This window comes from Thamnophis elegans, chromosome 2, assembly GCF_009769535.1.
Source record: "Thamnophis elegans isolate rThaEle1 chromosome 2, rThaEle1.pri, whole genome shotgun sequence".
Taxonomy (NCBI): Eukaryota; Metazoa; Chordata; class Lepidosauria; order Squamata; family Colubridae; genus Thamnophis; species Thamnophis elegans.
This window is the reverse complement of record NC_045542.1, coordinates 153616058-153644048: the sequence shown is the minus strand read 5'-3', so window position 1 is coordinate 153644048 and position 27991 is coordinate 153616058. Positions and strand designations below refer to the sequence as shown.

Below are 27991 nucleotides of genomic sequence, written 5' to 3'. Positions count from 1 at the left end.
AATCAAGGAGAGAAGCAACTTAGAACTGAGGAAAAATTTCCTGGCAGTTAGAACAAGTAACCAGTGAATCAATTTTCCTCCAGAAGTTGTGAGTGCTCCAATACTGGGTTTTTTTTAAGAAGAGGTTGGATAACCATTTTGTCTGAAGTGGTATAGAGTTTCCTGCCTAAGCAGGGGGTTGGACTAGAAGACCTCCAAGGTCCCTTCCAACTCTCCTATTCCATTTGTTTTTTTCCTGCAATGGACACTCTCCCTCTTTTGAGCCTGCTTGCCAGCCATTACCCTTTGCAGGCTTCCTACGACCCAAAGTTTGTTTTTTTCCACAGCAGGTCTGGCGTCAAAAACCGGCCTCTTGCACGGCTTTTGTACGGCTGCAGCCAGCGTCAAGAGGCAGGGTGGAGGCCGAGGGCGCGACGTGGCAGGAACTGGCCGATCTTCAGGTGAGCGAAGGCTGTCTAATCCTCGCCGCTTCCAGATCTGGTGGCGCGGCTCCCTCTGGCGGCGCGTCCGAGAACTGCTACCCGGGGAACCCAGATTGACAGACTCCGACGGGGAAGTGTGGCCAGATCCGGCCCGCAAAGCTGCGGACCGCCTCTAGATGGCAGCAAAACCCTGCAGTGAACTCATCTGAGCTCCCTGAAGTAAGCAGATCGGCGCCCCGCCTCTGCTCTCCTTGCGGGATTCAAGGAACCACATGCCCAGATCTGAAGGGCGCTGGAGGAATCGTCACGCCGTTCTACTTCGGGCATGGAGCCAGCATTCACACGATCCGCGAAGGGGGCTGGTTGTCCCCGTGCAAACCCGAACAGCCAAGCAACCCCGGAGGCGCAAAGGCAAGCGGGCGAGGGCCAGGGGGTGGAAGGGGACGTTTAACCGGGACGAGCCCCGGCAAGGCAAGAAGAATTGGAGCGGCGGATGGCGAGAAATGGGGCTCGATCTTGCACGGGAGAGGGATCCACTGGGATCAACCGAGGAAATTGGCGCGAGGTAGTTAGGACCACCTTCCCCCGAAGTTTCTTCACAATCCGGAAGTGAGGCTTCACAGGGCGCCTGTGGCTTTCCGACGCGCGAGCGGGTTAAGAGGATAAGCCGGGAATCTCTTCCGACCACTCTGATCCTCTCGCCCAGGGCGGAGGGGTGGAGCGATCCCGTTAAAGGGATCGCTTCGGTGTGAGAAAGAATCCGGGGACCCCCGCCGCGAGCAAGCGACAGTCAGGTGCATCTCGATACAGCAGAGAGCTTCCAACCCTACCCCCACCCCCCGGTTGGATTTTACTACCTGTTGCAATTGCGCACGTGTTTTAAGGTGCGTGTCCAAAGATTTTAGTCGGGTGGGGTCGGGGGAGGAGGCACGTTTTGCAAACGGAAGAATCGGTGGAGCAGAGGGTTGGTTTGGGGCATTGAATGACCGAGTAAGGATCTGATAATCCGGCCAGGTCAAAGATTACAAAGAAGTAATCTTTGTGTCTATGGAGATTCTCAGGCATCCAGGCCATGGTTGCCCCAAAGTGGCTTTTTTTTCCAAAACACAACTGGACTTCCTTGTTTTTTTTCTTTGAAGACCTTTCACTTCTCATCAGCACTTAGCAATAACACATAGACATATACCACTGTGCAGTACTTTTACAGCCCCTCTGTAAGCTGTTTACAGAGTCAGCACATTGCCCTCAAACAATTTGGGTCCTCATTTTACCCACCTTGGGAGATGGAAAGCTGAGTCAATGTTGAGTCGCTGAGATTTGAACTGCTGAACTGCAGCTAGCAGTCCGCTGAAGTAGCCTGCAGTACTGCCCTCTAACCACTGTGCCACCTCAGTGCTTGATTAACCTTTTTAATTAACCCGTTTCTATCATCTAGATGGGGGAGAAGTAGTGCAAAGCTTCTAACTCTTCCCTGCACGGGGAGAAGGTGGAAAGGCCAAAAGCTCATCCAAGGAGAAGCCCCTCCCTGTGCTTCCCCTTGGGAGGTGGAGCTTCTGAGCCAGGTGTGCTCTAATCTCCTGCCCTTTGCTCTGGGTGGAAGGGCCAAAGGCCAAGAGGAAGGTAAGGAGGAAGGAGTTGCAGCGGATGAGAAATACTCTCCCACCCATCTCTCCAGGAAATGGCTCCCCCCTTTGCCAAACTGGGAGTAATAGGAATGGAGTTTCAATGGCAAAGGGCTTCCTCCTCCTTCGGCCTTTCTTGGTCTGCTCAAGTTTGCTGTAAATCTGTTTTGCAAACCGCACATCAAAGCAACTGAGTGGAGTTTGTGGCATCTCTGGCCAAGGCTGGATTGGAAAGGGGACATGGCTAGCCTAAAGGGACCAGAAGCATGACTCAACAGCTGGTTCTTTCTGTTTCTGAATCGGGGCAGGGCTGAGAACAGAAAGGCTGTATTCTTAAGGATAGAAGTACGTACCTGTCAGGTGGCTCTAGCGGTTTGTTCCAGGCCAGCTGGAAACTGGATGGGTGACCTGTTGATTTGGAAGGTTCTGGGGGTTTGGTCTGCAAAGATGTATTGGTTGGGTGGCACCAGCCCTGATGTGACTGGAAGGCTTTGTTGTATTTTAATGCACTTGATTGTGTAAGCTATGCCATATTTGTGGAGAAATGTGCCTGATTCATTTTTAAACTGGTCTTCACTTTAAAATAAGACAGCGTCATGCTCCTCTCCTTTTTTCTGTCTCTGTCTCTCTCTCTTTCTCTCTCTCTCTCTCTCTCTCACAGACACACACATATACCACATTCACTTTTTAGCCTTATCAGTTTTGTAAACATTAGAAGAAAGTTCCATATGGGATGTGTCCATGCATGTAAGCAAACTGACCCTAGATAATTCCTTCCCTCTATTGATCTTTTCCTTTAAGCCTCTTATAAACAGATCACCATCTGCCTCCTTTCTTGGTGATCCAAGCGGGACTTCCTTGTTGTGCCCTCCAAAGAAAATGAAAGTGTCAGGGAAGAGGAACAAAGATGATTAGGGAACTGGAGGCTAAAACATATGAACAACAGTTGCAGGAACTGGATATGTCTACTTGAATGAAAAGGACTAGGGGAGACATGATAGCAGTCTTCCAATATCTTGGGTTGCCACAAAGAAGAGGGAGTCAAACTATTCTCCAAGGCACCTGAGGGCAGGACAAGAAGCAATGGGTGGAAACTAATCAAGGAGAGAAGCAACCTAGCTTTTAAGAAGAGACTGGACAATCATTTGAAAAAACATAGGGTCTCCTGCTTGAGCAAAGGACTGGAGTAGAAGATCTCCAAGGTCTCTTCCAGCTCTGTTCTGATTGATTGATTACACTTGGATTCTGAGCCAGGGACTCATCTGAAAACAGCCGGATCTTCCTTTGAAGTTTATATGTCCTACTTGCCTGACCCAAACAGTGTTTCTTGGCAAGGGAAAGGGACGAAAGCTTGTGTATTTTTGCACTGTATTTCCCACCCTGTGTAATTATTACATCTATAAGATCTGGAACAAAATCACGGCATAGAATATCCCTTATGACTTTTAAAGCATGTTTTTATTCTTTTTTTCTATTCACCAGTCAGGCACAATTACTTCGAGCTTTTGGAGGATGAGGTGGGGGTGGGAAATCCCCACTTTTGTTTTTCCAGAAGATAATTTTGCTTGCTTGCTGTTTTCTCCAAACTTCCCTCTTGTCCAAAATTTCTGGTTTGGGTTTTGTGAAGATCCACATTTGGAGAATCAATTTTGTAATATAAGGTGGGGAGATTTGCAGTGGGAATCTGTGGTGTCCCGTTTTTTTTTTCTTGGTTCATCTTGTGGACCTGCAGAGATCTGTTGATCTGTGTCCTTAGGGTCACCTGAGTGATGCAAATGAATCCTGTAGTACCATGTTTTCCCGAAAATAAGACAGGTCTTATTTTCTTTTGACCCCTGAAATAAGCACTTGGCCTCATTTTCAGGGAGGTCTTATTATTCTTGAGGTGCAGGAGGCGGCGAGCGTGGTCACCTCATGGCTGCTGCTGTGTTGCAATATTTTCGGGGAGGGCTTATTTTTGGAGGAGGGCTTATTTTAGCGCATGCGCTCAAAAGCCCAATTGGGCTTATTATGCAGGGAGGTCTTATTTTCAGGGAAACGGGGTAGTCTGCAATTTTTTTTTCCTTTGACAATCCATTCCTATTCCCACACCATTCCAAAGGTGTCCATCCCAAATTGTATACAATACAATACAATACAATAGCAGAGTTGGAAGGGACCTTGGAGGTCTTCTAGTCTAGGCAGGAAACCCTATACCATTTCATACAAATGGCTATCCAACATTTTCTTAAAGACTTCTAGTGTTGGGGCATTCACAACTTCTGGAGGCAAGCTGTTCCACTGATTAATTGTTCTAACTGTCAGAAAGTTTCTCCTTAGTTCTAAGTTGCTTCTCTCCTTGATTAGTTTCCACCCATTGCTTCTTGTTCTACCTTCAGGTACCTTGGAAAATAGTTTGACTCCCTCTTCTTTGTGGCAACCCCTGAGATATTGCAACACTGCTATCATGTCTCCCCTAGTCCTTCTTTTCATTAAACTAGACACACCCAGTTCCTGCAACCATTCTTCATATGTTTTAGTCTCCAGTCCCCTAATCATCTTTGTAGCTAGAAGTCTGCTCAGTCATCCAGGTCAAGGTTGCCCCAAAGGTGCTTTTTCGGAAGGCAACTTCACTTTCTCTTTTTTTCCCTTCTAAGACGTTTCATTTTTCATCGATGCTTCTTCAGCTCTGACAGGATGGTGGGGAATGGAAGGATTTATAACCATGATGGCTAACCTTTGCGTTGCTGAGAGCTGAAAGCATGCATGCACCCATACTCCAATGCGTTTGTGACCACTCCCATGCGCCCCAACCCCCATGCATACATGTGACCCCCTTGTACACCCCCACACAGGTATGTGTTACTCCACATGTGCCCCGCCCCCATGCATGTGCACATGACCCCCCCTATGCCCCCCACATACGTGCATGTCTCCTGCATGCGCCCCTCCACCTATGATGCGTGGGAGAGACCCAAAAACCAATTGACCGGCAGGAGGTGTGCGCACATGTGTGGTGGAGCTGATCTGGGGTGACGGCTCGCTTGCTCATAGAGAAGGCTGTGCGTGCCACAGGTTCGCTATCAGGGATTTATAATGACTTAGCTGCCTGCAAGGAATATACCGTATTTTTCAGAGTATAAGACGCACCATGATTTTGAAGAGGCAAATAAAAAAGAAAGTTTTTGCACTGTGCAGGCCTCCCAAACCCTCTGCATGCTTCATTTTTTTGTGAAAAACGGGGCATGCAGAGAGTTTGAGAGGCCTGCAAAGTGCTCCCGGGGCTTGGGGGGGGGGCGGGGAAATGAGCAAAAAATGGCCTGTTTTTCGTGAAAACTGGCTAGCTTTTTGCCAAAAGCAGGGTATGCATAGTCTTTAGGAAGCTTGCAGAGTGCTCCTGGGGGCTGGGGGTGGGGAGAAAAGAGCAAAAACCAGCCCATTTTTTACTTATTTTTGCCCTCCCCAGCCCCCAAGAGCACTTTGCAGGCCTCCCAAGCCCTCTGCATGTCCATTTTGTGAAGGGGGTGAGGTTTGGGGAACCCAAAAAATGCTGTATTCAGTGTATAAAATTCACCCAGATTTTCTCCCTCTTTTTTGGGGGGGAGGGGGGAAAGGTACATCTTATACTCCCCAAAATACGGTAAATCCTTCCTTTCCCCCACCATCCAGTCAGAGCTGAAGAAGCTCCTTGGATGAGAAGTGAAATGTCTTCAAAGAAAAAACAAGGAAGTCTGGTTGCCTCATGAAAAGGCCCCTTTTTGACTGGGTCCATGGAAGCCTGAGAAAAATTCGAAATAAAAAATTCTTTTCTGTTCCACTTCCAGCGCTTCTGAAATCATGGAGAGCCCCAACAACTTCTGCCGTCTTTGTGGCAGCGTGCTGCGTGGGAATCATCGGCGGTGGCTATTCAGCCGGAGCAGTTCCAGCTCGCGCCCCGACCTGCTGGTGATACTCTCCTATGTTCTTGACCGAGAGCTTCCCCAGCGTGGAGATGGGCGCGGAGAATTCCTGTGTGGGAAATGTGCCCACACCTTGGCGCGGGTATATAATTTTGACACGGTCATCGCCCGGATTCAAGCACTCTCCATTGAGAGCCTCCAGCGCCTGCTTTTGGAGAAAGACCAGTTGGTCCGCTCGCTGCGCCACATCTACATGCGGCGGTTTCCAGATAATGAGGCCTCTGTGTCCTACACGGGCCAAGAGATCTCAGCCAGCATCGCGGATTTGCCACATGTGCAGTACCAGCGCCTCCTGCAGGACGATATGGCCCTCTCCGAATATGAGTGCTGGGCTGACGCCCCCGACAGCAGCCAGCCGGGCACCCCGTGTCGGAACCGCCAATGTCGCAGCTGCCACGGGCTGAGGGTGGACGACAACACTTATGAGTGGGTGTGCCGGACACCGAGACGGCTGGGGTCCCCTGTCTTCCCCCTCTGCCGGGACAAGTCGCAGAGCATGCCTACCGTGTGCTGCACGAGCTCCCAGGCCTCTCTGCGGTCCCAGAGCTTGGGGGATGTCGAGTCGTGTTCCATGCTATCGTTGGACACTTTGCCAGAATCGGAACTAGCAAGGGAGGCGCTGAAAAACCTAAAGGACATTAGAAGGAAGCCGCTAAAGGTCCCATCTGGAAGTAAAATCCCCGTCTTGGTGGGCAACTGGCAGAGGGCCACTCCCCGGAGAGAGAGAGCCTTCGAAAAAGAATTATTTGAGGACCTAATGGTTGAGTTTCTGCCTTTTGACCCAAAGGTAAGAGGTACGAAAAAGTAAGCTAGGGTCTACTGAGTTCAGGCATAGAGGGACCGTATTTTTCGGACTATAAGAGTATAAGATGCACCCTGATTTTGAAGAGGTAAATTTAGAAAAAAAAGTTTATACACTCTGCAGGCCTCCCAAAAAGGGCCCGTTTTTCACGAAAATGGCCTCGTTTTTTTTTTTTGTCAAAAAAGGGCATGCATAGCCTTTAGGAGGCTTGCAGAGTAATCCTGCGGGTGGCGGGGGGGGGGGGGGAACGGGCCATTTTTCACTTATTTTTGCCTTCCCCAGCCTCCAAGAGCACTCTGAAAGCCTCCTGAAGGCTATGCATGGCCATTTTTGCAAAGGGTGTAGGGTTTTGGGAGGCAAAAAACGCTGTATTCAGTGTATAAGATGCACCCAGATTTTCACCCTCTTTTTTGAGAAAAATATGTTAATCACGACTTCCCTCCAGATGTTGTGGGTGCTTCGTCACTGGAGGTTTTAAGAAGAGATTGGGCAGCATTTATCTGAAATGGTATAAGGTCTGTTTGAGCAGGGAATTGGACTAGAAGACTTCTAAGGTCTCTTCCAACTCCATTGTTCTGCTATTCTGTCTTTCCCAAAGCTCCAGGTGCAGCTGTCTCAGCGGTCTCAGCACCAGCAGCACCAAAGATCTTTTGATAACATTGAGGAACGTCTTGAAACAGCCAAGAAGGAGTTGAAGAGATTTCGGGAGAAACAAGGAGAGGCACACAACCAGGTAAAACCAGTAAGTCTTCTATGTCTCTTTTGTTAATGTTGAATGAATGTTGAATGTTGATTTTATTTATATGCCGCCCTTTTCCCCCGAAGGGGACTCAGGGCGGCTCACAACTCAACCCGGGAAGGAGGGGATACAGACAAATTAAAAATGACACAAAACAATTCATGGTTTAAAACACACAGCAGTCATACCATTCGAGACGGGGGCAACGGTTCTTTAGCCCTAGGCCTGTCGGAACAGCCAGGTTTTAAGGGCTTTGTGGAAGGCCTGGAGGGTGGTGAGGGTTCGAATCTCCACGGGGAGTTCATTCCAGAGGGTCGGAGCAGCCACAGAGAAGGCTCCCCTCCGGGTAGTCGCCAGTTGACACTGGCCGGCGGATAGAATTCGGAGGAGACCTAATCTGTGGGATCTAATCGGTCGAGTGGAGGTAATTGGCAGCAGGCGGTCTCTCAAGTACCCAGGTCCAATACCATGAAGGGCTTTATAAGTGACGACTAGCGCCTTGAAGCGTATCCGGAGACCAATAGGCAGCCAGTGCAGCTCGCAGAGGATAGGTGTTACGTGGGTGAACCGAGGTGCACCCACGATCGCTCGCGCGGCTGCATTCTGGACAAGCTGGAGTCGCCGAATGCTCTTCAAGGGCTGCCCCATGTAGAGCACGTTGCAGTAGTTAAGCAGTGCCTCCCAAGCAACTGGTGCCACTCCAAGGGCAGAGGAATTGACCCCCAACTCCTGGATTCCTCTCCCCCTTTGGCTCGGAACATCCCCATTTGTTTGTTCCAGGAGCAAATCACCATATTTTCTGGAGTATAAGACACAGAAAGATTTTGAAGAGGTAAATTAAAAAAAAAAGTTTTTGCACTCTGCAACTCTGCAGGCCTCCCAAACCCGCCACACACCTCATTTTTTGTGAAAAACGGGGCATGCAGAGAGTTTGAGAGGCCTGTAAAGTGTTCCTGGGGGCTGGGGGGGGAGGCAGAAACGAGCAAAAAACGGCCTGTTTTTCGCGAAACGGGCCCTGATTTTGCAAAAAAATCAGGGCGTGCATAGACTTTTGGGAGGCTTGTAGAATGCTCCTAGGGGCTGGGGTGGAACAAAAACGAGTAATAAATGGCCCATTTTTTGCTCATTTCTGCCCTCCCCAGTCCCCAAGTCCCCAAGAGCAGGCCTCCCAAATCCTCTGCATGTCCATTTTGTGAAGCGGGTGGGGTTTCGGGAGGCCAAAAATGCTGTATTCAGTGTATAAAACTCACCCAGATTTTCTCCCTCTTTGGGGTGGGGAAAAAGGTGCGTCTTATACTCTGAAAAATATGGTAGTCTTACACCCAATAAACTGGGCTGGTGGAGGTTGAGAGAGAACTAGTCCAACCTCTCTGCTTAAGGGGGCGTATATATCTGTGTAACCTCATTCTGCCCACTGTAACATCTCCTTTTTGCTCTGTTCCATGTGTGTTTGGCTAAAAAGCTAGCCTTTCCTATCAGTCATGTCCGACTCTTAAGGCACAGTGCTCATCTCCATTTCTTGGCCAAGGGAGCCAGCATTGTCTGAAGTCAATTTCTGTGGTCATGTGGCCAGCATGGCTGTACACCAAAGGCACATAGAACACTGTTGCCTTACCACTGAAGTGGTATCTATTAATCTACTTGCATTTGCCTGCTTTCAAACTGCTAGAAATGCAGGAGCTGAGGCAAGAACGGGTGCTCACCCCATTGCGTGGAGCTTGGGGTTTCAAACCCAATTGACTAAGTCAGAATTAAAGTGACAGAGGAGGGAAAACACTGTGTTTAACCAATGCCTGGTTTGTTCCTTTCTCTGTCAGTGATGCTAAAGAGAGTAAACTGATTGCGATGGGCTTAAATGAAAGAAGAAGTAGGTAGAGGAGCATAAGCCAGGATCCTAGGTTCAGATGTGAGGATGTTGTGATTAAAGCAAGAGAAGATTATAGTAAACCAATGACTGCTTCGTTGCCTATAATAAAACACAGCTTTCTTCTTGGGATGAGTTGATGCATTAAACTCAGCCAGAAAGAAGTAAGCAGAATTAGAGTTTAAATTAGCTGAGATCCATGTTGGTTTGTCCAGTTCAGGGATTGAAAACCAACTTGAGATACTTAGGCGTTTCATTAAAATCTGACAGTGTCCTTAGATGTTATTTCTTACTGAATCTGCTCAAACTTCGAAGCCTTCATAATGTTTCTGAACATTTATATTTCTTTGATCCCTTTTTTAGGATTCTTTTTTCTTATTTTTTTTCACAGAGGTTTTTCTATATTATAAACCACTAGTGTACATCTTGTTATTGTTAAAGTTGCTTGTTCTAACTTAACTGTAAAAAAAGCTTAAAAGTGTATTTTTTTTTAATGCAAGATTTTTAAAATTCCGTATCTAATTGTTCTACCTCTTACTTTGTTTTGCCTCTGGGTTTACAGCTGAAATCAGACAATACTAGTAATCCTCGACACAACCGATCAAAGTTACAACGGCACTGAAAAAAAAGACTTATGACCATTTCCCACACTTACGACCATTGCAGTATCCTTATGGCCTTATGGAATTTTGTGGTCAAAATTCAGCCGGTTGGCAACTGGTTCATACTTAATGACGGTTTCAGTGTCCTGGAGTCATGGGATCCCCTTTTGTGACCTTATGACAAGCAAAGTCGATGGGGAAGCCAGTTCACGTAACTGGCTGTAATTGTGAACTGGTCATTTGTCACTTTTTTTCAGTGCTGTTGTAACTTCAATATGTTGGTAAATAAACGGTTGTAAGTCAAGGACTACCTGTACTTTCAGACATGCAAGTTTCTGTTACTATAAAAGGTAAAGGTTCCCCTCACACATATGTGCTAGTCATTCCTGACTCTAGGGGGCAGTGCTCATCTCCATTTCAAAGCCAAAGAGCGAGCACTGTCTGAAGACATCTTCGTGGTCATGTGGCCGGCATGACTAAACGCCGAAGGCACATGGAGCACTGTTACCTTCCCACCAAAGGTGGTTCCTATTTTTCTACTTGCATTTTTTACATGCTTTTAAACTGCTAGGTTGGCAGAAGCTGGGACAAGTAACAGGAGCTCATTCCATTTCGCTGCGCTAGGGATTCGAACCCCTGAACTGCCGACCTTTCTGATCGACAAGCTCAGCCTCTTAGCCCCTGAGCCTCCCTATAATTTTGCACTAAAGATAGAGCAAATAATTCTGACTGTGCTTCCTATCTGGGCTACCTGGCAAAACTGGAATACTTCCCCTCCCCCTTCTCTCTGTGACACAGGAAGCTGGCTTTCCACCTGAGAAGGCCACGATTGACCAGGAGCAGCTGATCCGTCAACTGACCAGGTTTCTGCAAAGCAAGGAGGAGGTATTACAGGTGAGCCCAGCAAGAGAGATCACTGCAGGTGATCCGATGACTGCTTCCCTTGTCTCATTTTCTGGAACTGGGTGAAGGATATCCTAAGGCATGGCAAACATTTTTTGGCACCAAGTGCCAAAAAGGTGGGGCAGAAACGTTGCGCATGCACACGCTCGTCAGGGCCGTGCTCCAGAAAACATCCAGGTTCTAGCGTGTATGCGTGCCAAATGATTAGCTGGCTGGCGTGCATGCGCAGGCCAGTTTTGGGGCACTGCAGTGCGCGCAAAGGAATCGTGCTCCGGAAAAGCCAAACTTCCAGGCTCTGGCGTGTATGCGTACCCAAACAACAAGCTTCCCAGTGCGTATGCGCACACCTGTTTTCGGCACTGCCATGCACGCCAAGGACAGTTGATCGTCAGGCATGCATGTGTGCCAGAAACCCAGAAGACAAACAGGCAAGGCTGTGTGTTCTGGGTGACATGGCTTCGTGTGCCACTTTCAGCATGTGTGCCATAGGTTTGATTCATTAACTATATTAATCAAGACTCTATTGTTTGTATGCATTTATGTTTGCTTGTGTTGTATTTCATAGGGAAAATACTGAAAAAGCAGTTAACACAGTAGTTTATGGGCTCAAGAGTTCTTGGAAATGCAAAGATAATATACAAAATTATCTCTGTTATTTTACAGTGTGAGATGGGCAGGATGTAAATTTAATAAACAAACAAATATCCCAAATATAATGAAAAAGTAGAGATGAAAACGAGGAACTAAGGAAGAATTTGGTCCATTCAGAAAGGAACTCTCTGATCCTTTGGTCTTAATTTTCTTCTCTAGGACTGTCTGGACACCTTGCTGTCACTCGGATCTCCTGAGGTGAACGCCCCCAAGTTGGAAACCCTGGTCAAGCTCATGGCCCTGCATCTGAAAGATAGAGACCAAGCATTAGAGGTAAACCATAAAGAGTAAATCCCAGCGGTGCTTTTTCAAGAGGCAACTGGACTTTCTGTTTCTTTCTTTGAGGATGTTTCACCCCTCACTCAAGAAGCTTCTTCAATTCTGACTGGATGGTGGGGAATGGAAGGGTTTATACTCCTTGCAGAAAGCTGGTCATTTGAATCTATTTAGAGAGTCATTGAGGCCACTTGGAGGTTTAGTTGTAAATTGTAGATAGGTGATATCCTATCTATCTAGCTATCTTATTTCTGTCTACATCTATATCGCTATATAGCTATAAATATCTATATCTACATGTATCTAATCATTATATCTATCTATCTATCTCTTATTATCGATCTTATATATATCTACATTATATATCTATAGCTACCTAATCTATATCTGCATATTTAATCTCTCTCTTATCTATCTATCTACCCCTATCTATCTAATATCTACATCTATAGCTATAACTACAGCTATCTAATCTATATTTACATATCTAATCGCTCTCTCTCTCTCTTTCTCTCTCTCTCTCATGTATCTATCTATCATCAATCAAAAATACTAATTCTCTTTTTTTGCTTTGATCGCCACAGAAGACTCAATCTGACAATTTCTTGGCCCTGGAGTGTGTTCATCGCCAGTTAAGAGACCTTCAGGAAGCATTGAAAGATAAAGATGTTGATTTGGCACGACTCCACACCATCCTCGGCGCAGAAGCCGAGATCATGAATGTATGAATGGGCAGATCTGGGGTCACGTCAGGAGAGATCCACTAATGCAGACAATGTCATGAAGGATTGTTTGACTTGGTGCAGCATGATGGGAGAAGTCATTGTAGCCCTGGCTTTCTTTTTAGTAGTTTTTCTCATGTTTCTTGATGTGTGAGGTTTTGGGAAGAGTGTGACAACTTTAAGCATTAGAAGCATGATAGCTCATGTGGTTAGGATCCTGGGCTGACGATTGTCACGCTTTCGTTTGAGACCTAGTTGCCGCCCTGTGGCAGAGTGAGCTCCCGTCACTCGCTCCAGCTCCTGTCGACCCAGCAGTTTGAAAGCGGGCAACTGCGAGTAGATAGATGGGTACCACTTTGATGGAAAAGTTAATGGGAATGCGAAAGGAGCCCCCACCTATGCATCCCTCAGGCAACGGTGATGTCACCAGTTGATCTTTTCACCACTGAAGTGCTTCGGGGCTTCCGACATGGAAGTCTAGTATAACCAAATAGGATTTAACACTATTGCATTTTCCTTCTTTTGAAGGTTTTTGCCTATAAAGAGGCAGTGACTGATTGTTCCATGCCAGACATACTTGTTTATTTGTTTATATGTTATTTATACATTTATATGTTTTTAATAACATTTACATCTTTTATTTCCTTTTTTTTAAAGTGTGCATTCTTGCTGTATGAATTGAGGTAGTCCTCAACTTATAGCAGTCGCTTAGTGACCATTAAAGTCATAACTGACCTCCCCAAAATTCCAATGTCTGGCCCCTTTCCCCATGGTCATATGACCTCATGTCAGGCGCTTAGCAACTGGCCCACATTTCCAGCCATTTACAACAACTCTTAAGTTCCCGTGATCATATTTATGATGGGTTTTTTTGAAAACTAGCATGGTTCACAGGAAAGGGTTCGCTTTATGGCCCCGGCGCTCACTTTGCAGTGGTTGCTTAACGACCATGCTGGGGTTTTTTTTGTGTGTGTGTCTTTTAATGACCCCATAATCCCTTACATTGGGGTGGAGTCACGGTAACTGAATGAAGCAGAGTGTTTACTGGCCAGATGCCTTTCCTGTTGCAAATGCAGAATTGGCAGCATATAATTACTCATTGGGCCCAGAGAGGGAAATATCTGCTTCTACCTAGGATCGAACTCACAGTCTCCTGATCGTGTGAGTTCGCTCCACCTCTAGGCCATTGCACCACTCCATGCCGTTCGTTTAATGATCACTGCAAAAAAAGTTTGTATAAAGTTAGGTCGGTCATGTTGGCGACCTGCTTTGTGACTCTCATGACATGAGACCATCATGGGCAGAGTCCATTAGAGTCCTAAATCAAAGACTAGCCATCATGTCAATTTTTCCAAGGTTGTAGGAATGATCCTTGGTGTAAAAAAATCTCTAATGAATATCGAGAGGGAGGCTTGGGACAGGCGCGAATCTGCATTTGTTGGTTTGTCTGGAGGCTTTTAACCTTCTCTGGTCCTCCTTCCCTTCCCTCAATATCCCAGGCTGTGGGGGAGTTCTTGAACCAGAAGGAGCGGGAAACCCGTCGCTTGGAGTCTGTCTGTGCCTCAACTAAACTGCATATCCAAACCTTGGTCTTCACTTTGAAGGAGAAGGAAACCTTGATTAAAGCACTCCAGGAAGCTTTGACCAGTAGCACCAAGGATGTGGAGGTATCTCTCCCTCTACCAAATCCAGATTTTAGTTATTGATATGTTGTACAGGTGGTCTTCGACTTACAACTGTTCATTTAGTGACCATTCAAAGTTACAGCAGCATTGAAAAAAGGCACGTTATGACTGTTTTTCATGCTTATGACCATTGTAGCATCCCCGTGGTCAGGTGATCAAAATTGAGACACTTGGCAGCTTCTGTTAGGGTTACGGCGGATGCCCTAATTAAATCATGAGCCTCAAGCCAAACTTCAAAAGAAATCCAGTTATTTATTAGGAGCTTCATGTCGGCACGTTCCAAGTGAAGCCAACCTTGACCCTATGTAATTACAGCCCTTAATCCTGGGAGGCAGCCTTGAGGAAGATATGTCTGAAATGTGCTTCTGCTTTGGCTTCTGTGTTGCTTCATCCCCCTTGCCTATGGCAACTCGAGAGCAGGCCAGGGATGCTTTGTGAGTTGACAACTGACTCATATTTATGACGGTTGCAGTGTCCCGGGTTCCCCTTTTGTGGCCTTCCAACAAGCAAAGTCAATGGGGAAGCCAGATTCACTTAACAACCGGATTACTAACTTCCTATTACTAATTTAACAAAAGTAGCGAGTCACTTAACAACTCTGGCAAGAAAGGCACTAAAATAAGGACGAAACTCTCTTAACAACTGTCTCACTTAGCAATGGAAATGTTGGGCTCAATTGTGGTCGCAGGTCGAGGCCTACCTGTTTTTGTACCCCGCCTAACGGGGCTCATCCACTTATTTTTCTACACAACCATAATCTTCTTAGGTAGGTTGGATGGAAAGAGTGTTCCATGCAGCTTCCATGATTGAAAGATGGTTAGAACCTGGGTCTCTCTTCTCTTGACCCAGAGTACTACAGAGATGTTTATGTCCTGGCCTCCCTGCTTCTAATCTGGCACCTTCCCCAATACCCTACCTGCAGCTCCAAACATTTTTAGAAAATGGCCCTTTCCAGATTGGACAACTCTGAAATATCCTATTTTGGTCAGTACGATGTAAAAAAGATATTGAGATTCTGGAAAGAGTGCAGTGAAGTGCAACAAAGATGATTAGGAGACTGGAGGCGAAAACATATAAAGAACAGTTACAGGAACTGGGTATGTTTACTTTAATGAAAAGAAGGACGAGGGGAGACATGATAGCAGTATTCAAATATCTCAGGGGATGCCGCAAAGAAGAGGGAGTCAAACTATTCTCCAAGGCACCCGAGGGCAGGACAAGAAGCAATGGGTGGAAACTAATCAAGGAGAGAAGCAACTTAGAACTGAGGAGAAATTTCCTGACAGTTAGAACAATTAATCAGTGAAACAACTTGCCTCCAGAAATTGTGAATGCTCCAAAACTGGACGTTTTTAAGAAGAGATTGGACAACCATTTGTCTGAAGTGGTGTAGGATTTCCTGTCTAAGCAGGGGGTTGGACTAGAAGACCTCCAAGGTCCTTTCCAACTCTGTTATTCTATTCTTTTCTAACACCTCTCTGTTCAGTCACAGATGCCAGTACAGTAATTTCCTTCCTAGTTGGACTAGAAGACCTCCAACTCTGTTATTCTATTCTTCTTCCACCTCTCTATTTCGGCTCTAGGCTCTTGCAAATTCCCTCGGTAGCTCCGACTTGTCTCCAGCATTGCTCCAGCAGATCCAGGAGAAGGAAGATTTGCTGGCCCAGTCCTTGGCTGAGCAAGCACGGCTCCAGGCTGACTGGCAGAGGCGGCTGCAGGTAGTAGAAGATGCAGCCAGTGCCCGAGAACGCAAACTCCAGGTAATGATAGGTGCAACTGTGGGCATCACGAGGTTCGGGAACCCTAAAAAAAGGTTGGTCTTTCTCTTCAATCTTGTCTTTGATCTTGTTACGGTATGTGGGAAATACTTTGGTGGGGTTTGGAAAACAGACTCTGCCAAGGGAATAGTCAGAGTACAGACAGCATCGCTGACAGCTGGATAGTAGGCGGGACAAGAGGTTCAGAAGAAACCCTCCTTGGGGTGAAATCTTCCCAGTTCGGCCAAACAAATAGGAACAATTGTCCCTGGTTCTGTGGAACCAGTAGTAAAAAAAAAAGCTTCTGACGATCACGTGACTCATAGCTGATCTATGGGAAGCTTCACCCCACCCTCGCTTTTTAAAGCATTTTTTTTTCCTACTGGTTCAGGCGAACAGGAAGGAAAAAATGCTTTAAAAAGTGAAAAAAAGAGCTTTTGACAATCACGCGGATCAGCTGTGAGCCGCACGATCGTTGGAAGCTCTTTTTTCCACTTTTTAAATCATTTTTTCCTGCCGATTCTCCTGACCCAGCAGAAAAAATGCTTTAAAAAGTGAAAAAAGAGCTTTTGACAATTGCGCAGATCAGCTGTGAGCCGCATGATCGTTAGAAGCTTTTTTCCACTTTTTAAATCATTTTTTCCTGCCGATTCTCCTGAACCAACAGAAAAAAAATGCTTGAAAAAGTGAAAAAAAATTGCCCCCCAGTCACATGACACCCCCCCCCCCCACTAAGCCACTTCCACAGAACTGATGGGCAAAAAAATTAATTTCACCACTGCTCCCTAGTTTCTGAAGATGTAAAGAAGATGGAGGGGGGAGAGAAGAAGAATATACTTTCAGACTTCCAAGATTGATGTGAACCTCATGGGATAAAACAGATGAGCTAAAACCAGATGAGCTAAATCTACCTCAGGCCTGTCAAATTGGCGGCCTATGGGCTGGATAACTCATGCACAGGCCACGCCCATCCCAGCTCCGCAAAGGCAAAAAAATGTTGCGATATGTCACGATCCGGCTCCTGACGCGATTGAATTTAACATCCGTGATCTACTTTATGTGTAAAACTGCAGTGCAGATCATCCTCAACTTATAGCAATTCAGTTAGTGACTGTTCGAAGTTACAATGTCACTGAAAAAAGTGACATGACCATTTCCCCCCCACACTTATGACCGTTGCAGGATCCTCATGATCATGTAATCAAAATTCAGATATTTATGATGGTTGCACTGTCCCAGAATCATAGGATTACCTTTTGACAGGCAAAGTCAATGGGGAAGCCAGTTTAACTTAACAGCCGTGTTACTAATTTAACAACTTCAGTGATTCACTTAACAAATGTGGCAAGGAAAGTCATAAACGGGGGCAAATTTCTCACTTAGCAACATAAATGTTGGGCTCAACTGTGATCGTAAGTCAAGGACTACCTGTACTTGTACTTGTACAGTCACTGTAACTATCGGCCAGCACAACTTAAAATGTTTTTTGATTGTACTTCTTCTCTGTGGAAGTAAACAGCTTCTGCTTCTCTATTGCCTATTTAGGAACAGCTATATCAACAATCCCAGGATGCCAAAGAGCGAAGCCAGGATATCGCACAACTCCGCAGGCTGCTGGCCCAAGCTGAAGACAAACTAAGCCAAGCAGCTGTTCTCCTACGGGAACAGTGCACAAAATTGGCTGACCTCCAAGAGATGGAGTACCTAAAGACACATGCGCTGGAGGTGATCGAAATTATCAAGGCCTTTGCCCTAGATTTGGGAAACAATTGAATGACTGGAAGAGGATTCTCAGATTTGGGGTCAGAAACTGTAACTCAATGTTACAGGTAGTCCTCAACTGAACAATCACAATTGTTGGCAACAGCTTCTGCTGCCAAACAAAGCGGTCGTTAAGTGAGTAACTCCCAATTGTACAATCTTTCCCCCACCCAGGGTTGATAAGCAAATCACAGCAAATTCACTTGTCTAAGAGAATTTGGCCTTTGATTTGACTTGTTGGGAAGCTCACAATTGATGACCCAGGACACTTTAGCCATTGTAACTATGTGGTTACTAAGGCCCCACGCTTTGAGCACTTGACTTTGGGGATGCTGCCACTGTTGTAAGGATGAGGACCAGTTGTACCTTTTTCCAGTGCTGTTGTAACTTTCAACAGTTGGTAAATGAATGGTTGTAAGTTAAGGACTACCTGTATTGTCAAATTCGATTTCATTGAGGGCCGCATCAGGGTTGTGTTTGACCTCAGGGGAACCGGGGGTGGGTGGGCGTGGCTGGGGTGGGCATAGCCAGCTCAACATCAAAGCTCCATTTTTGGCTGCGACGGCCTCCTGCAACCCTATGCCAGTGAAAACAGAGCTCGGGGGCTGCATGCGCCCCCCCCACTCCATTTTTACTGTCAGAGGGCTGCAGGAGGCAGTCACGGCCAAAAGTGGAGCCCGGGAGGGCCACCCACAGTCCTCCCAAGCTCCATTTTCCCTGGCAGAGGCACTGCGGGCGGTCCTTCATTGCCTGCAGGGCAGCCCCGCCCCGTGGGCCAGATCTATGCACCCTGCAGGCTGGATCCATCCTGCGGGCCTTGAGTTTATCTGGATAGTACTTTAGTTGCTAAGCGGCCAGTCTAAGTTGAGGATTACCTGTGTCTAGCAACTTCTCTTTAAACAGGATTAATCACCAGCAGTGTTTTCTCCAAAGTGGTGCCTTTTCGGTTTAACATTTATACTGGGTTATAAGAAAAAATAAGATACACATGCAAAGGTAAATAGGAAAACGGTGGGGACGAAGAGGGGGGAAGAGAAGTGAGGAAGGATAAGAAAAAAGAAAAAGAAACATTGACTTCCGACTCTCTCTGTTGCAGTAAAATAAGGCATTAACATCAAATCACAACTTTTTGTTTTTTCATAATAATATGAACAAGCCATTTCTATAAAGATCTATCAGTCTAATTGGTAAAATCCCAAATCATAATGTCATTCTTTTCCACTCCCAAGCACAAAGTTCAGAAATGGTTTCCATGTGGAGTAAAGTGGTGCCTTTTCATCAGGCAGGATTTCCTCAGGGAAGTCTACAGGTCTCAAAAATAATCAAGGTAGCAGCCACGCAATCCCACGTTAAAAAAAAAAGGAGGGAGCTTGGATGGCAAGGCTACAGCTGCCATCTTGACTTCTTTGACCTTCTGCCCCTTCCCAAATATCCCTGGATTTACTCCTCCTATTTGCTCAGGTTCAACTTCACCTTCCTCTTCTATTTTTGGCAGGAAGCTTTGCGAGAAGGAGAGGAGAAGGACCGGCTCCTTCAACGCTTACAGGCCCACTTGGCCACAGCAAGAAAGCACATTCCAGAGGAACAAAGTAAGTCCCGGGAACAAGGCTGAGAATGTGGCAATGGCAACCAGGCCAGCCCACTGCCAACTCCTGAAAGAGGCAAAGAAAACACTTGTGAATGGGAACTGGGCCTCAATACAGAGTTTGAGTGGGAGAGCAGCTTTCACCAGACTAGAGATGCTTGGCACATACAGTTATGTCCTCAATTTGGGTTTGGCTTGGTGGATGAACTCTTAAGAGGGAGGGGAGAGGAGGGGAAGGGAAGGAAATAGCAATAGCAACAGCAATAGCACTTCGACTTACATACCCCTTCAAAGCCCTCTCTAAGTGGTTTAAAGAGTCAGCCTATTGCCCTCAACAATCTGGGTCCTCATTTTACCCACCTTGGAAGAATGGAAGTCTGAGTCAACCTTGAGCCTGGTGAGATTCGAACTGCCAAACTACTGGCAGTCAGCAGTCAGTAGAGTTAGCCTGCAATACTGCATTCTAACCACTGTGCCACCACAGGAAAAGGAAAGAGAAAAATAAGGAAAAGGAAAGAAGGAAGGAGAGAGGGAGGGAAGAATGGAAGAAGAGAAGAGGGAGGAAGAAAGGTAGGAAGGAAGAAAGGAAAGGGAGAGGGAGGGAGAAAGGAAAGAATGCAGGGAGAGAGGAAGGGAGGAAAGAAGGAAGGAAAGTAAGGGAGGGTGGAAGGAAGGAAGGAAGGATAATTGTATTGGAGAGAAAAGTTAGATATTGTAAATACATGCTGGCTGCCAAGGACACAAATTTTATTTATTCATTTATGAGGATCCTGCAACTGTCATAAGGGCCAGTCATAAATCACTTTTTCAGTGCTGCTGTAATTTTCGTTGCTAAACGAATGGTTGCAAATTGAGGATTACCTGCATCTGCCATTTATAACCATCCTCTGTTTTCCTTCTATCTTTTAAAGTTTTATTTCCTCATCCTAACCCTCCGGTAAAAATGGAAGCGTAATTAGAGGATGCTTTCTGATTGAGAGTGTTAGTTCCTCTCCAACTTCAACCACCTGCAACCTGCTCTGGAACCAGTCATGCCATGTGGTAACTGAACTAGCGTTGGCTACGATCCAGTTCTTTGGCAAACCATCTTCTTCCTATTCTGACCTAGGCTTCCCAAAAGTACAAAGCCGACCCCTCGTTCTGATAAAACCCTTTTTATTTAGTTTTCCTCTCCCACAAAGTCCTGGCCAACAGTCTTTCAAGAGATTTCACAACTACAGACGTTTATCAGGCTTGGAGAGCTGCCAGGCCAATATCTTCCAAACACCACTCTGTAGTGCAGAATGCTTGGCAAGAAGTCAGGAACAGATCTTCACCCTAATGAATTGAACTTATTGTCTCCTGCAAACTCCTCTCCCCTTTCGCTCCTCTTTATTCCCTATGGGAGGGGCCATTCACCCTCCACCTGTGCCTTTACTCCCAAGTTGGCTCTTGTTCCTTAGCTGTTCCCTTCTCCTGGCAGCTGTGCACATGCGCACATCGGGAACAGGCTCCAGCTGTTCTTCTGCCCCACTGATGTCCAACTCCGAAGGCAGCTGATAACTGTCAGATGGCCCTGGCCCCATCTCTCCCTCTGACACAGAGCCCTCATCAGAGCCTTCCCCAGACTCCAGGACTGGCCCATGTTCCTCCCCAACCTCCTCACTGTCTGTATGTACTGCCAGATCTGCTGGCCACTGGTGGGCCACAACACTTCTCTTCAGAGCATTCCTTCCTAGGCTTCTTCGAAGGTTGGTAAAATGAGGACCCAGATTGTTGGGGGCAATAGGCTGACTCTGTAAACCGCTTAGAGAGGGCGGTAAAGCACTATGAAGTGGTATATAAGTCTAAGTGCTTTTGCTATTAAACAACAACAAATCTCACGACACCTGCAACACTTAATGATTCGGGCAGGGAGTCCTCAAAAAGCAATAATAATGTTATTCCCCCCCCCCCACCTCATTTTCAGGCCAGGTCCTGCTTCCTCCCACTTGAACCTGATTTCCAAGACCCAAAGAACCAAGAGATGCCAAAGAACGAGAACCGGCCAATGGAGAAAAGGAAATGAATGAGCAGAGGTTGATTGAATGTGGGAAGGTGTTTTGATTTTCATTGTTTGGGGAGGGAAGGGATGTGTTGCTGGCTGAACATCGTCGATGGAGCTGCATCCCCCTGTAGTGTGGAGAGCTCTTCTCAAAAGATTTTGCAAGCTGGAAGCTGCTGTTTTAGAAATTCACTGCCTGAAATAAATTAAAATGACAATACAAAGCCGCCTCTGATGTTTCTGTGGTTCCTTTGGGGTTTTTTTTAGGAGAGGGTGACCTATTTTAGATCAGACCAGAACCAAAAGACGATGAGCAGATTTAAAATCAGAACCTTTACCCTTCTTTGGGCCCGTTGCATTTTCTGGAATTCTGCGGCTTTCACAACGGCTTGCTAACCCAGAATTAAGAAAACAGGTCTTTAAAAAAAACAAAAAAAACAAAGCTATAGTTAGTCCTTGACTTACAACAGTTCATTTAGACTCATGCCCGTTTTCACAGGTTGCTGCATCTCTCTAGAGATGTTTTTCATTTATTTATTTGTATCCTGCCTTTATTATTGTTACAAACTCACGGCAGCAAACAAACACATAAAATATTCCTTCCGCTTCCTATTTTCCCCTCAATAACAATTCCGCGAGGCGATCCAAAGATGCTTTTTCAAGAGGCAACGGGACTTTCTAGAACAGTGGTGTCAAACTCGATTTCATTGAGGGTCACATCAGGGTTGTGTAACTTGTGTTTGACCTCGGGAGGGCAGGTGGGTAGGTGTGGCCAGAGTGGGTGTGGCCAGTTAGCCATCTAGACACATGCCCCTCCCTCCCAGCTGCATTTTTGCTGGCAGATGCCCTGAGGCCCGGTCCTTTGCTCTTTCCAGGCCAGCCCTGCAGGCCAGATCTAAGTACCCCTCAGGCCAGATCCGGCCTACAGATTTTAGAAACCATACAATAGCAGAGTTGGAAGGGACCTTGGAGGTCTTCTAGTAGGCAGGAAACCCTATACCATTTCAGACAAATGGCTATTCAACATCTTCTTAAAGACTTCCAGTGTTGGGGCATTCACAACTTCTGGAGGCAAGCTGTTCCACTGATTAATTGTTCTGTCAGGAAATTTCTCCTCAGTTCTAAGTTGCTTCTCTCCTTGATTAGTTTCCACCCATTGCTTCTTGTTCTGCCCTCAGGTGCTTTGGAAAATAGTTTGACTCCCTCTTCTTTGTGGCAACCCCTGAGATATTGGAACACTGCTATCATGTCTCCCCTAGTCCTTCTTTCTATGAAACTAGACATACCCAGTTCCTGCAACCGTTCTTCATATGTTTTAGTCTCCAGTCCCCTAATCTTTCTCTGCACTCTTTCTAGAGCCTCCACATGTTTTCTGCATCGTGGCAACCAAAACTGAATGCAGTATCCCAAGTGTGGCTTTACCAAGGCATTATAAAGTGGTATTAACACTTCACGTGATCTTGATTCTATCCTATGCAGCCTAGAACTGTGTTGGCTTTTTTGGCACCTGCTGCACACGGCTGGCTCATATTTAAATGGCTGTCCACTAGGACTCCAAGATCCCGTTCACAGTTAACTACTGTTGAGCAAGGTACCACCTATACTGTACCTGTGCATTTTGTTTTTCTTGTCTAAAGGTAGAACCTTACTCTTCACTATTGAATTTTGTTAAATTTTGAGTTTGACACTCCTGTTCTAGAACGTCCATTTGCCGTTTGAAACTGCATCTTAGGGACAACAGTGATCTGGATGACTCAGAATCTCCATAGACATTTTGTGAGGTGAGTTGGGCTGAGGCAGAATGAGTGGTCCAAAGTTACCCTCTTGAACTCATAATCAGGGACTATGATAAAATAAAAGAGTGGGACTACTGGAACCAGGTAAACTATTAGCAAAACGAGAGAGTCTACTTACAGAAGGAAGACCACAATCACTATTATTTTAAAATCATATTTAATATACACATATTCTTTATATAAAACATTTTTTCAATTTTTATACATCAGAGAGAAAGCTATGTACAGGAAATGCCTGCAACGGCACCCTTGCATAAGATATAAATTGATCCGAAGAACAGAGTTGGTGTTTTGCATCTTGCCACAATATGATTTTTATTTTTTAATGGCAAGAGATACCCTGGAAAGAAAAAAAGAGAAAGGAAAACCATTGCGGAGAAAAAAAAGTGAGGGAAATAAAGCAAAAATAGAGGTGATGGAGTTGGCGTGAATTAAGCTGGCTTGGTAAATCAAAAACTTGGGCCAAATGTTGGCACTACAATATCAGAAATGGAGTTTATCCACAAAGGCACTTAGGAAATAAGATGGCCGACATTCAGCGTACCGAAAACCATTTGTCATTTGGTGCTTGGCCAGTGCAATATTGAACAATTCAACCGGTAAAACATTCAGAAAGAGGATTGGCTCAGGAGGAAAAAGAACAATTTGATCTGAAATACAAGATGGCACCTTGGAATAATTACCAGTTTCAGAAAAGTCTTTGGCTGGGGAAGGAGTCAGGAACAGGAATTCAACAATACGCCAGGTTTAATCCTCTAAAAATAGTCAAGGATAAAAATATAAATCAGAGAGAGAAGGTAGGAACAGCCCTTTAGAAAATAACCCAAGTACCTCTGAAAAGGCCAACCATGTGCTAACAGTCATCGAAGCTGAAGAAGGATAGACCGAGCAATCAAAATGATTTGGGTTCTGACTCCAGCTCGGAAGTTCACATTCAAAACATCTGGAGAACATCTGGGCACCTGGCCCAAGGCACTCTTTCCAGAGGGCATCCACTCAACATGCCAGGGAAGCAAGATTTTTCTGAGATTGTTGATGGCACCAGGAGAAGATTTGCTTCTGCATGACACGATTTAAGAAGGAGCTTTATTGTGGTTCACCACACTGCCTGTTTTGGGCCAGGAACGTAGCTAAAAAAAGGTTGTATTTTACAAATGGAGCAAGTGGACAACCAAAGACTACGAAAAGAGCCCTGATTTTGACCCATCCGAAAAGACAGTTGACCAGAACGAGTTCAGAACAGCTGTGATCGGTTAAATGATCCCAGACCAAGGAAGCAGAGCGGTGGCCAAAAAAAAAACGATTTTGGAAGACGGAGATCAAAAGAAGGATTCCAAAAAGAGGCCCATGTTACGGGAGAGAAATTAAATAGATCAATTATTCATAAATAGACAATCTGCACAATAAACAGCAATATGGGTAGGTTGGCAATATGGGGAAAAAAATATGAGGAAGAGTTTCAAGTCATCTTGTGGAAGTCCACACAACATTGTGTGAAGGGGAAGGGAAGAACATTAAGTTGTCTCTGATATGGATGCAAAAAAAAAAATGATGAAGAAATGATGGGGACCAATAACATAAGTTGAGGAGTTTCCTCCAGTCCCGGGTTTTCCTATTTGTCCTTGGCCTTCTTGTTCTTCTTGTTCAGGATCTTCATAAGAGACTTGGACATGTAATACGGCTTCTCCTGGGAACCATCATTGCGCTCCAGGTCTTCCACTATGGGGACAAAGAGAAGATGTTTACACCAGGTTGGCTATTAAATGTACGATACATTTCTTCTCCAACTTGAGACCCTCCAGATCCTTGATTCCTGCTGACTCCATGGACAGCTCCCTCATAGTCTCTTAGCCACGTTTTATAGCAATAGCAATAGCAGTAAACTTATATACCGCTTCATAGGGCTTTCAGCCCTCTCTAAGCGGTTTACAGAGAGTCAGCATATTGCCCCCAACAATCTGGGTCCTCATTTTACCCACCTCAGAAGGATGGAAGGCTGAGTCAACCCTGAGCCAGTGAGATTTGAACCGCTGAACTGCTGATCTAGCAGTAGCCTGCAGTGCTGCATTTAACCACTGCGCCACCTTGGCTCTTGGTTTTCATATAAGTACCGTATTTTTCAGAGTACAAGACGCACTTTCCCCTTCCCAAAATAGGGTGAAAATTTGGGTGCGTCTTATACACCAAATGTAGCCCTGCCCACCTGCCGGCCCCCAGCTTTTAGCCTCCGTGCGTCCTCTCAAACAGAGCTTTCAGAGGATGAAAACACGAGCTGCAGAGGCCAAAATGGCAACCCGGAACAGCTGCTGCCTTGTCAGACCGGTTCTGCGCTTTGCCTGCAGAACTCGCTGGAGCGCCCTGGAGATGATCAGCTGCATTTTTGAAGCTGTGTATCTTCCCCAACAAGGCGCGTGCAAGTGCACACTCACAACCACCAAACCTATTGTTAACGTTCACCTCTGGCAAGAGCTGAAGGGGGGTATTGTATTGTTAAGGCTGGCAAATAATTTTGATCTCACAGACCCCAGAGAGGATCTTGGGGCTTCCTCAAGGTTCCTTGGACCATACTTTGTGAAACACTGCTCTTAGGGAAATGGGATCCAGAGATGTGAGGAGGGATACTCACAGAAACAGAGGAACAGCGTGTCAACACACATATTGTAGACACTGAAGAATCCTTGGGCGATGAGGTAGGAACCTACAACCACAGTCTGAAGCAAAAGAAAGAGAGGAAAGAAATGAGGGAGAAGTGAAAGATGGTGAGATTTCAGTTTTAGAATACTGTGGGATGCAATTTACTTTATGATATTCCTATCACCCATGTGTCAACGCTGAAGTGAACCATGTTCTTAAAAGATGCAATTGGTGGTTCACAATTTATATTCAGAATAAGAGAGTTGGGAGGGACCTTGGAGGTCTTCTAGTCCAACCCCTTGCTCAGGCAGGAAACCATATACCGTTTCAGACAAATGGCTATCCAACATCTTCTTAAAGACTTCTAGTGTTGGGGCATTCAAAACTTCTGGAGGCAAGCTATTCCACTGATTAATTGTTCTGTCAGGAAATTTCTCCTTTGTTCTATGTTGCTTCTCTCCTTGATTAGTTTCCACCCATTGCTTCTTGTTCTACACTCAGGTGCCTTGGAAAATAGTTTGACTCCCTCTTCTTTGTGGCAACCCCTGAGATATTGGAAGACTGCTATCATGTCTCCCCTAGTCCTCCTTTTCATTAAACTAGACATACCCAGTTCCTGCAACCATTCTTTATATGTTTTAGCCTCCAGTCCCCTAATCATCTTTGCTGCTCTTCTCTGCATTCTTTCTTTCTATTCTGTCTCTTATCAACCATACTGTGTTTGAAGAACACAGGAAGCGGTTCACAGTTGTCTACAGTCTTAAGTCACTAGTTTACTAATGACCACTTGGCTAAAGTTTCTCTGACTCTTTCTACCCCAATTAACCATTTTTTCTCGATCCCATGCAATTTTATGCCAGCCCACTCATCTGGGTCTAGGGGGCCTGCAGAATCTTTTCATAGATTTAATATTCCGTATGTATAGGTAGTCCTCAATTTACAACCGGATGCTTAACGATGGACCCCCCCTCAAAAGCTACTTATGATTCATTTACAAAGTTGCAATGGGCAAACCCACACCCACCCACACACCACGCAGTCACATGATCTGTCATCCAGCTCATCTTTGCAGCCATTTACAATGTCCCACAGTCGCGACTGTAATTTTTGATGGGTTTTTTTTGCCGGTCCCTATCATTTATATCTGCTTTCCAGCAAAAAAAAAAAAAAAAAAAGGCCATTGGGTAAAATGGATTTAGGTTTAGGTTTAGATTTAGGTTTATTCCATTTATATGCCGCCCTTCTCCCAAGGACTCAGGGCGGCGTACAACATTAAAAGAAACATATAATACAAAAGTTAAGAAGAAATTAAACAGGATATCCCAAACCCAATTAAAATTGACAATGACACATTTTTTTTAAAAGAATTAAAATTAAAATTAATAGTAATCAATAATTTGATTTGTTTTGTTCAGGCCAGGCTGGCTTGCTGGAAAAGCCAACTTTTTAGGGCGCGTCGGAAGGACCGGAGGTTGGGAATTATACGAAGCTCTGGGGGCAGCTCATTCCAGAGGGAAGGCTCTCCCACAGAGAAGGCTCTCCCCCTGGGGGTCGCTAGCCGACACTGCCTGGCCATCCGGCACCCTGAGGAGGCCAACTCTGTGGGATCGCACTGGACGATGGGAGGCTACCGGTGGCAGTAGGTGGTCTCGCAAGTACCCTGGGCCTAAGCCATGGAGCGCTTTAAGGGTCATAATTAGTACCTTGAATCGTACCCGGAAGACAACCGGCCACCAGTGCAGGCCGCCTAAAAGGGGTGTAACATGGGAGTACCTGGGTGCCCCCATGACAACCCGCGCAGCCGCATTCTGGACCAGTTGAAGCTTCCGGGTGCTCTTCAAGGGCAGCCCCATGTAGAGAGCGTTACAGTAGTCCAGGCGAGAAAGGACGATTTGCTTAACGACTGGGGCATTCACTTAGTGACCACAGCATTTACCTAACAACTGCCGCAAAAAAATAATGGATTCAGTCACGGGATGCCTCAATTTATAACTGCAATGATTTATGACCATAATTCCAGACTCTGTTATGGTCACAAGAGGACTACCTGTACCTCAGCCCTCAATTTTGGATCTTCCCTGTCCACAATTGTTTTAAGAATCTTTCAAGGAGGCAGGAAACAGCTACCCAAAAAATCAGCATGACATACCAGAATGGGCAACCAGTAGTAGTTGAGGACTGGGGATTTGAACCGGGGATCGTCAATGGG

The 27991-nt window shown here is 45.8% G+C and overlaps 2 protein-coding genes across 5 annotated transcripts in view; one reads left to right on the top strand and one right to left on the bottom strand.

Moving 5' to 3' along the window:
• Positions 1-503: 503 nt before the first annotated feature.
• On the top strand, positions 504-21570 carry LOC116504726 (myosin-16-like). Of its 4 annotated transcripts, none has more exons than XM_032211933.1 (11): positions 504-833; positions 5848-6769; positions 7383-7517; positions 10788-10883; positions 11703-11816; positions 12404-12541; positions 14041-14208; positions 15810-15986; positions 17529-17708; positions 19240-19333; positions 21278-21570. In XM_032211933.1, the coding sequence occupies exons 1-11, from the start codon at positions 748-750 to the stop codon at positions 21301-21303; spliced, it is 2136 nt and encodes a 711-aa protein (XP_032067824.1). In that variant the 5' UTR covers positions 504-747; the 3' UTR covers positions 21304-21570. The 4 variants fall into 4 exon arrangements, with proteins under 4 accessions (XP_032067824.1, XP_032067823.1, XP_032067825.1 ...); XM_032211932.1 differs by having other exon boundaries at positions 7383-7526; XM_032211934.1 differs by lacking the exon at positions 504-833 and adding an exon at positions 873-987 and having other exon boundaries at positions 7383-7526.
• Positions 21571-23349: 1779 nt separating this feature from the next.
• SLC44A4 (solute carrier family 44 member 4) overlaps positions 23350-27991 on the bottom strand; it is a 68636-nt gene continuing 63994 nt past the window's right edge. Inside the window, exons 19-21 of the mRNA XM_032238992.1 lie at positions 27932-27991; positions 25775-25859; positions 23350-24867 (exon numbers count right to left, since the gene is read on the bottom strand). The exon at positions 27932-27991 is cut by the window's right edge and continues 106 nt beyond it. Coding sequence (XP_032094883.1) covers positions 24761-24867; positions 25775-25859; positions 27932-27991 — 252 coding nt within the window. The 3' untranslated portion in view covers positions 23350-24760. The remainder of the gene's footprint in view (positions 24868-25774; positions 25860-27931) is intronic.

What these genes read in the sequence shown, in the direction of transcription:
- LOC116504726 (XM_032211932.1), top strand. Translation starts at nt 748, where the DNA reads ATGGAGCCAGCATTCACACGATCCGCGAAGGGGGCTGGTTGTCCCCGT. An exon ending in GCAAGGAGGAGGTATTACAG is followed by an intron (nt 10,884 to 11,702) that starts GTGAGCCCAGCA and finishes TTTCTTCTCTAG; the next exon opens with GACTGTCTGGACACCTTGCT. An exon ending in ATAGAGACCAAGCATTAGAG is followed by an intron (nt 11,817 to 12,403) that starts GTAAACCATAAA and finishes TGATCGCCACAG; the next exon opens with AAGACTCAATCTGACAATTT.